Here is a 9,966-nt window from a genome sequence, read left to right as displayed (position 1 = left end):
TTAGTACCCATGTGGCTAGAAGCTCGATCTCAGTAGGCAGTTATTCTTCCATAACTTCTCTCCTCATTTCAAGCAAGCCATCTGGCCCGCCACGATGATATGAATTCCGTGCGCAGCGTAGCACATATTCTGTTCACACATACCTTTGCCTGACGTTACCCCAAGATGAGCTAAGTGAGAAAACAATTTAAGCAGCTTATGCCCAGTCTGCTGCCCAAGGTTTACGCTCATGGCATTCATTGCATGGTGCGAACTACACGTACTAAGTACTGCAATAAATGCGAGCATGAGTAAAATATCTTGATTGACGCCAATTACGTGTCTGCCAGCATGTGCTATGGCAGACAAATATATCGATAAGAGATATAGTATGCGAGGTGCTTTTTGCGAACGAATGTTTGCTTCATTGAAGTGGCTATGATACACGTGTCAAAGGACTGTGTTGGCATTTAAGGAGGGCATAGGGAAAGGTTAATAAAGGTACACAAGATATGGTAGTAAGAGGGAGGAGAAAGAAAAGAACGAGAATATGTATTTTTTATTAGTAATAGATAGATCGGAAAGAGAAATTCAAATATCATCCATTAATAGATCCGGGAAAGAAGCTGGCACCACAGGTCATGGTATTAGCATAGTAGGGAGGCTTATATATAAAACAATAAACCACGAGATAAAATAGTACGCAAGCATAGTGTTCTAACCAGCCAGAGCCGCCACCAGGCTCGAACACGTACCCGCCAACGCCAATCAGAAATAGTTCGCGACGATATAATGACATCGTACGTTCCAAGTCGATCGATGAGGCAAATCGGGGTTGCAAAAGCTACCAGCTCATTAGACAAGTCAATGTTGCCACGACAGATAGACAAATATCAGCGAGATGACAGACAAAAGCAGGCCCACAGTGTGCTTCCGAGTTTAAGTTGTATATTTACTCAATCACAGGGAAGCGGCTTTTCCACTTAGCATCGATTGAGGCATCGGTGCATCGATCGACCATTACGAGTAGTCCAATCAAGAGCCACCCCGCCCATCCAGTGCAAGCAGTTTGAAATGAAAAGGACGAGGCAACATGTGATCGACGCTCACTGCGCCCAGCACAGTTTGGTTCACATATAACCGAGGCAGGCCTAACTGGCACGCCATTTCGTGAAACACTCCCCCTAGCACGTCGAAATAAATTTGCTTTGGGGGCTACACAGAGAGCCACCGACGCTTGCCCAGCGTTCGCCGAGGCTACATCTCAGCGACTACTGGTTCTCAGAGAAATTTACTTACATACCAGAATTACAATTGAAGAATGACCCATGTACCCGCATCGTAAGCCGAGTGGCCCTGAGCTCTGACCTGCATGTTGCGGTAATTGTCATAACTAGTCACTAATCATCACGTCGATTTGGAGTCGAGTAGCGATTCCGGAATCATATCTGGTGCTCACATGATGGGACCAGCAGGGTAGCAAGTTGCCCTGGACAAGGGGCAATGCTAGCCACTAGTTAAAGAAGCCAGCGATTTAATCATAGACCGAGAGGCCGACAGAGTGGGCTGAAGTGTGATCAAACAAATTATATCGGAGCTGTCCGTAATCTATGAAGAGTGGGCGATGCAAGCGTTTGACATCTATGAGGATCAGCATTAAGTATTACAGCCCCTAGGTGCCAAACAACAAGAAATATAATACAAAAATTCGCTGGAAGATATCAACTAAGCTACGTGGACTGCAGGTGCGGCTGGACACCGGGCGTGCAGGACATTGCGGTACTGTTGCCTAGTCGATGAAGCTGATGCGGATCGATCTAATCAACATTAAGGCTCCAGGTCTCCTCGTTTCAGGCACGTGGCACATCGCTGTTGCACCCCTTCGGACACGGCCGAACACAGCGAGTATCTGATGGCGCTGCAGCGTGTTATGTAAAGCTGCGACGTGGCATAAACAGCGGGCGCACCAACATGGTGTGTCGGCGCTACGCTTCAGTCTCAGCGGCCCGGAATCCTCGAAACCAATCCGAGCAGAAAAACTGAGGACGCGACAGCTAGAGTCGCTTCATAACCTACTGAACAAGGGCGGACCAAGCCCCAACAGAGTGGCGGTAGAAAGTCTATTGCCATCGAGTGCTACAAGTCGGAGGATCGACAGAAGAGTTGAGACACAACGAGGTCGTGATAACAGGTCATAGTTCCTCGAGCGTGAAGGCCTCGAACGGGTCATGAAGGTGGGTGTGCGCCGAGTCATCTCGGAAGCTAGGCGGCATTCCCATGTGATATTTGAAAACTGTTGACCAAACGCATACTGACTGCCGACGCCGTATTCTCGGTCCGTCGAAGGCTTTAACGAGGTAGCGAATCGAGATCGCGCGGACTGGCGGCTCTTCACCTGTTGTCGTGAATGTCTGGCGCGTTCACGAGACCATGTCACTCGGCATGCGGGTCGCGACGGACGTACAGACGTCGAAAGTCCGGTGAACCTTCTGTGAGTTCAGTTCTGTGACAAAACATGGCAGCAACGCGGCCGATCCTGGTTATGGCGAGCACAGCGTACTGTCCTCGCATGCTCGTGCGAAGGGCCAGTACGACGAAGCGCGGCGGGCTGATCACAGTATTGCCATTCGAGATCTCTGCAGACCAAGCGATTTTCAACGACTCTGCGAGGGGCCCTATACGCTTAAGTTATGCCCGGCGCGACACAATGTGGAGATAGATATACTGGAGGCAGGCGCAGTGCAATTTCTTTTCAGAGGTTTTCAAATTTCCAAGACGGTTCAAGCGTTCGCAGTGGGTGCACGAAATATTATGTCATTTTGTCGCATTAACCGTAATTCTATGCGGTACAATTAGTAATTCTAGCCTTTGCTAAAAAGGAGAAGTGAGAACGCAATACGGATGATGATCATACTTTATAGTTGCAGCTGCCTTGCTCAAGATAGGGTGTGCTTGCGATATGGCGTCGGGCGCCGCTGTTGCTCCGGCGAACCTACACGATCCACCAGTCTATTCCACTTGGACATGAAGTCAATTGCAAGTCCTATTGTATATTCCATCTCGCATTCCATGCTACGGGAGACACGGATGAGCTATTACGTGATGGAACAGAGCCAGCGCCACGGCTGGTGGCTGTACATGTGCACTCGAGGAATGGAATTTCTATCATGTGTGACATCCGTGCGGTATATGGCACAAAGGTATGGCGAACGAGAAGCGAGTCAAATGTGCATTCGCTCGGCGTGGACGTACGGGCTGAATATTATAATGTATATCAGTAATGTTATACCATATCATGTCGAATATAATGTGCGAAGTTGATACCTAAGCTATCGCAGGTCATATGGCCAGTACACTATCTAATTGCTGCCTGAATAAGCCAGAATAATATGAATACCTCTCCAGTGATACCTGTCACTGGTAGTGTTGAAAGAGATCGTCACAGAAAACGTAGCTCTACTATTTTGAGAAGAGATTGTTTGTCCCAGCCGTACGGCTGATAGCCTATAGACCCGATCGGACCCTCAGCTGCTCATTCTGTGGGTGCTGTCATTTCTGTCCGCGCCTGTGGTGCATTCACGATGTTGTCTCTTGCTGTGTGGTAGGTAACATACTGCACACCGGACGGAGATGCCAACCCGTGCCTGGCCACACATTCTAGCAGACCGCAACCCGTCCCGCGGCATCGCGACGCCCCACGCCCATCCCCTGGCGATCTGACAGACGGAAAACAGGAAGTACGTGGGCGTCTGCCGGGAGAAGGCTGATGTCGCGGAACACACTGAAGCCCTCACGGTGAGAACCGCGAAGGTGCCGCCGTTAGCTCACGGGCGCGCCCCTTATAGTGCAAACTTCCGGAAAGAGTCGACGTTCAGGCCCACATCGAAATTGAATATGCGGACCGCCGGCGGTGTCTTAAAACAAGTGTGACGAATTTCATTTTATTGTGTAAAATAAGATTGAATAATGTAAAGAGTTGAATGAAACATATTTACTCAGCCGAAGAGCTGTGAAGCAAGAGACTGTCATAAAATTAATTTAATTTTATAGATAGCGATGCAGTTTGGTACATTATTTTTGTGATCATTCTCATTTGCTCTGTCTCCGTCCGGCACCAGCGTCTGTACGTACAGCCGTTGGTGGCCCATTTGTGATATAGTTTTGCATGGTTTCGCACGGTAACGGAATGTTCTTGCTGGCTTGCAGGTTGGTTGACGAACGGCGGTGTTTTAGCTTGTGGTCTGGACAATGAGAGTGTCACACGATCCGTGACATGGTTAAGAAAGACGTTTATCCACGGCGACGCGGCGACAGGTGATCGGCGACGGCAGAGAACGACGTATCCCTCGCGTCCGCTCCACGGACTAGCTCGTATTTGGTTTTTTTCAGCTCGCATTTTTCGGGTCATGCTTGTGAGCATTTCAGCTTACAGCCAGTCGTTAGTAAATGAATGAATGTTATGGCACTGCAATTTCTTTATTTCCGCTCCTAAAGTCTTTTCATTACTGTCCTCAGACTCCTCTCGCCTCCACACGTCAACTCCCAACTTCGTTTGCAGCTATACAAGCTGTCAACCTCTCGTGCCGCTCAACCCTCACGCTCTGCTCCTCCCACACTCGCCTCTCTCTACACTCAACTCGCCAACCCACTCGCCCTCGCAATTCCCAACGCTGTTGCCCTCCAACTCCGTTCAACACTTTCTCCTCCGCTAACGCTCAGACCTGCCTCTCCTTTCACTCTCAACTACTAAACATTCCATCGCATGGCTTCGATTCTGCGACTCGTCAGCGCTCGTTGCCGTCTACGCAGTGGTTGCGAGCAAGAGCTATCTGCGCTCATCGGTGCAAGAACGGCAAGGCGGGGCTGAACTTGAGGCACTCGTGGGCGACGGCGTCGCGCGTGCTCCCGATTGCTTCAATGAGCTGCTTGCAGGACACGACGCAGCGGGCCCGCGGGGGACGTTTTCAGAACTGCCAAGAGGGCGTCTCCGGCGGCTCGCGCGGCCCGCGCAAGATCGACCCTACCAGCGCGTGTCGCGCGTAGTGAGTGCGCCGGGGACTGGGGTGATGTCACGCCGAAGTTGCGGCGCTAACGCCCGCATGCATTTAACATACCTACCCATGCTAGCTAACACCACCCATGCTCGATAACACCTGGCGACCATGCTAGCTAATATCCATGCTAGCTAACACCTCTAATGCTAGCTAACTTCCTCCTTGCTAGCTAATATTCATGCTATCTAATATCCATGCTAGCTACAACACCATAGTTAACTAACACACTGCATGCTAGCTAACACAAACCCATGCCTAGCTAACACCACCCATGGCTAGCTAACAACACCCATCATGCTAGCTAACAGCCGCATGCTCGATAAACACGCACCTATGCTAGCTAGCACCTAGATGGCCTACATAACATCACCCGGCTAGCACCTCATGCTAGCTAAACAGCCCTCTAATGCTAGCTAAGCATCACCAATACTAAGCTATCCATCCATGCTTAGTCTAATGACACCCAATGCTAGCTAATATCCATGCTAGCTAACTTCACGCAATGCTAGATAACACAGCCATGACAACTAACATCTGCCTCTTGTCTAGCCAACACCTCCATGGATAGCTAAAATCACCCATGGCCAGCATTATGTATTATGCCCCCCCCCTGTAATAGACTAAAGGGTTATAAAGTAGAGTAAGTCGATCGATTTCAGCGGCAATCGAGTTGTTTCGCTTGGCATCGTTTTCCTTTCCGGCTGTGCCGTTCGCAGAGTTTCTGTGTTCTGAGGGCGACGCTCTGAACAGGACGTCGACGGGGCGCGCGCGAAGGTTCCACAACTTCGTTGAACAGCGCTCGCCATTCACCGTCTAGAGTTTCCGAACATCAACAAGGGCTTAACGTGAAGAAGCACAAGCTATTGAGTCCCGACTCTTCTGATGCAGTTTTGGCAATACAGGTGACAATCATATATAGCGCGAGTGACAAGTTCCCTCGCTGAGGTTGAGTCTCATAGTCAATGCCTCTAGCGCAGTACTCCATAATTTCAAAGACTTTGCTAAAACGCACAAGCACAGCTAGGCAGCTGACACTCTGGCGGCAGTTAGGGATCACGGGTGACGAAACGGTCGCATATACGTGTGCATATCTGTGTGTATATATGTGGTATACCGTGCGCGTACGTGCGCATACGTTGCACATACGTGCGTATACGTGGGCACATACGTGCGAACTCTTGGCATTTCTGGTAGTATCCACACTTAGTGGGAAAAGTCGATATACAGTAAAAACCTGCAATAAAAGAAGCGTGTTTTGGGGGTTCACGCTGACTTTGTTCCTTCATATATTGGGTTTTTCTGCCAAAATCAGCCTGAAAAATTGTTCTAAGTGTGTTCTTAAAATTGTTTCTAAAATTAATACTCGTGATTGACAGAAGGGTAAGAAGTCATTTAGTTTGTACATCAATTAAGCCAAGTCTAAAAGCAGTTGCGTAAAGTGTAGCCTGTGGAAATTCGCCATGGTACACTGCTGTGAAAGCTCTAAGTATGGGCAAGCTTAGCAATAAATGTTCTTAGTACTGTAGCTGTACCTCTGTAGGGGTTACTTGTATTCTAGCTAAGCTGGGCAGGGCCAATTTTTTTAATATAAAAAACAATTTCCATCTTTTCAGGCTGAATGTGTTCTTATGTATAGATATTGTTTTTTGACGCTCATCAAGCCTGAGTGTTCTTAATCCAGCTGTTCTTTTATGCGGGTTTACTTACTTCTAGCGTACGCCTACCACGGTGTGAGCGTTGGCGTTTGTGCCCAGATGGCGTGACTTAACCGGGGCAGACGGTCTACGACTGCCACGGTAGAGTGAGATCGTGTAAGGGCACCTGCGCCTCCGCAAGGGTCGCACGGAGACGGTCAGGTCCGGCTACCATGGCAACCGAAAGGAGTGCGTGCGAGCGTTGGCAGGAACATCGTCTGCAGTCGGCGGGGCGCCGAGCTGGGAGACTCTATCGACAACGTGCTTGCCAAGGTGCAACAATCAGCTGGTTGAAGGAGGCAGCTCATGGGTGAGTGCGCTTGAGAGGGAGAGGAAGGGGATGGGGCAAGCCATGGGTGCGGCAGGAGGGAGACAAGGAAGGTGAAGAGGGGGGGGGGCAGCTATGGTAGAGTGTAGCTATGAGAAGGAGAGGAAGGGGGGCAGGCCATGGGTGAGTTGAGGCTGAGAGGGAGAGGAAGGGGAGAGCAGCCATGGGTGCGCCAGGAGGGAGACAGGAAGGTGAAGAGGGGGGCAGCTGATGTAGACGTGTAGATTGAGGAGGGAAAGGGAAAGGGGGGCAGCCCGATGGTGTGATGTGCAGCTTGAGAGGGAGAGGAAGGGGGGCAGCCATGGGTGCGGGATGGAGTGGAGCAGGAAGTGAAGAGGGGGGGGGGGCAGCGCATGGTTGAGTGTAGCTTGACGAGGGAGAGAAGGGGGAGGTCAGCCATGGTGTGCGGCAAGGATGGAGGCCAGGGAGTTTGAAGAGGGGGGGGGGGGCAGCCGTGGGTGGTGATGAGCTTGAGAGGAGAGGAAAGGGGAGCAGCATGGTGGCCGGCAAGGGAGAGAGGGCAGGGAAGGTGAAGAGGTGGGGCAGCCATGGTGAGTGAGGCTGGAGAGGGGAGGTAAGGGGAGGCAGCCATGGGTTGGGCAGGAATGGAGCAGGAAGGTGAAGAGGGGGGCAGGCCATGGTTTGATGTGTAGCTTGAGAACGGGAGAGGAAGGGGAGCAAGCGCAATGGGGTGTGGCAAGATGGAGGCAGAAGTGAAGAGAGGGGGGCATGCCAATGGTTGAGTGTAGCTGAAGGAGGGAGAGGAGGGGGGGCAGCCATGGTGTGAGTTGTAAAGCTTGAGAGGGAGAGAAGGGGGGGGCAGCCATGGGTTGAGTGTAGCTTGAGAGAGGAGAGAAGGGGGGGAGGCAGCCTAATGGGTGAGTGCAGCTTGAGAGGGAGAGTGGGAAGGGCGGAGCGCAGCCATGGGTGCGGCAAGAGGGAGGCAGGAAGGTGAAGAAGGGGGGGCAGCCATGGGTGAGTGCAGCTTGAGAGGGAGAGGAAGGGGGAGGCAGCCATGGGTGCGGCAGGAGGGAGGCAGGAAGGTGAAGAGGGGGGGGGGCAGCCATGGTTGAGTGTAGCTGGAGGGGGCAGAGAGCTGGCCATGGATGAGTAGCAGTGTGGGAACTTCAGCAAGTGTAATAAGCAGCTTCACTAGCTTCACATTGTTTTTTAGTACCAATCCCATTCTTTTTCGGTGAGTTTTCTCTCGTCAACCACGCAGCAGCTCATCAGGGGACAACCCGAAACCCCCAGTAGTCATTCTCCCCACCAGGTGGCGCCGGCGCTCGATCGCACTGCCATGTGTCGCACGCGGTTCGTATTCGCAGGCCACGGCTTCGACCGGCACCTGTTCGCGATGCGTCGCCTGGCCGCCGCGCGGGGGCGCCACGGGGCGGCGGTGGAGCTTTTCGACGACCGGGCGTACGCCGCTATCAATCACAACAGACTGTCAACATCAACGCTCGGCTCCGACACGTTCGACCTGTTTGCGTTCGCGCCCGTCGTCGCCGACGGCAACGGCATCTCGTACAACATCAGCAACCGCCGCTGCTGGATGGTCGCGTCCGACTGGCGGGGAGGCCCGGCCGGGGGAGACTTCCTCGAGAACGTTGTCGCCTCCGTGAGCGACCTGAGAGATGTTCTGGACGCGTGAGAGAGGAGAGAGGGAGAGTTCCCCCGTGAAGCGCGCGGTCGCAGGTGGAGGCGGGTGGTCGAAAGCGGTGGCGTGGGCGTGCAAAGATGTCGACGTTAAAATGTTTTTAGTGAAAGATTAGACGAAATCTTCCCGAGTGTTTTACACGCTGGGTTATACAATTCTATTATATTTCTATTCAGTTTTATTATACAGTGGTCAAATGTTTTAACGAGAGATTCATATGCGAATATGATTTTTATCCTAGTATAAATGTGCTGTGAAGTTTGATGTGCGGTATTACTAGTAATAGTATATGACAATTAGAACTGACATCTGGTTTTTTGTCTTACGTGTTCTGTGATGCTTTAAATAATTATATTATTACTTGGATATATCTAGGTTTACAGGGCTTTGGCTGCCTTCATTCCAATATTAACATTTCCACTGGAATTTTAATTCATAATTCTAACGTTTTTATATTAATTGTTATTCAAAGCTTGTTCCCTATTGCTAATAAAATTTTATTCAATTACCCAAATATTCATTTGGCTCTTTGACTGAAATTCGCAAACAACCGATAACCAATAATAGATATTTATACATACATACAGTTTAGTGTTTATGGATTGTACGCAGAGTGTATACATTATACAAAACCCAAAATATAATGTTGAGATTCACCGTAAAAACATCTATCGTGTAAAATCACATAAAATCGTCTTTGCTTGCAAGTACTTTCGTGTTTATCTGCAGGCAGCTACGTATTTGTAGCTAGCCGCATGCGGGATATCCTCTCCGATACACACGTATCTCCACGAGTAATTAGGAAAACGGGACAATCGTCCGGGTTTTTTTCCCCGACGTCGTCGGCGGACCGCGCGCATTCCGCCGCCTTCACACATCTCTCCCGTTTTATTCCGTTCACGCCTCCCGGTACGTACAGCGATCGAACGTCCCCGCACACATCTCTCTCGCCGTCTGTGTTGCAGGCCACGGCTTCGACCGGCACCTGTACGCGATGCGGCGGCTCGCCGAGGCGCACGGCAGGCGCGCCGACCTCTACGATGACCCCGCCTTCGCCGCGCTCAACCACAACATCCTCTCGACGTCGACGCTCTCTGCCGTCGCCGTGGAGATCGGAGGCTTCGCGCCGGTCGTCGCCGACGGCTTCGGCGTTGGCTACGGCATCACGGACGCTCGCAGCGGGCTGAACCTGATGAGCTGCCCCGGGAGTCACGACCCCGCCGGCTTCGTCGACTGCTTCCGCGCGAGCAT

General features: G+C 51.2%; 2 protein-coding genes across 3 annotated transcripts in view; both read left to right on the top strand.

The window, feature by feature from the left end:
* Positions 1-9,966, top strand: part of LOC106811672 (carnitine O-palmitoyltransferase 2, mitochondrial-like) — a 30,846-nt gene that overhangs the window by 15,224 nt on the left and 5,656 nt on the right.
* Positions 6,996-9,223, top strand: LOC106811674 (carnitine O-palmitoyltransferase 2, mitochondrial-like). Of its 2 annotated transcripts, none has more exons than XM_014815375.1 (2): positions 6,996-7,037; positions 8,384-9,223. In XM_014815375.1, the coding sequence occupies exons 1-2, from the start codon at positions 7,034-7,036 to the stop codon at positions 8,707-8,709; spliced, it is 330 nt and encodes a 109-aa protein (XP_014670861.1). In that variant the 5' UTR covers positions 6,996-7,033; the 3' UTR covers positions 8,710-9,223. The 2 variants fall into 2 exon arrangements, with proteins under 2 accessions (XP_014670861.1, XP_014670862.1); XM_014815376.1 differs by lacking the exon at positions 6,996-7,037 and adding an exon at positions 7,643-7,649.

Source organism: Priapulus caudatus, unplaced genomic scaffold (genome assembly GCF_000485595.1).
Source record: "Priapulus caudatus unplaced genomic scaffold, Priapulus_caudatus-5.0.1 Scaffold562, whole genome shotgun sequence".
Lineage (NCBI taxonomy): Eukaryota > Metazoa > Priapulida > Priapulimorpha > Priapulimorphida > Priapulidae > Priapulus > Priapulus caudatus.
The sequence above is the reverse complement of the archived record's forward strand: the minus strand, read 5'-3'. Positions and strand labels throughout refer to the sequence as shown.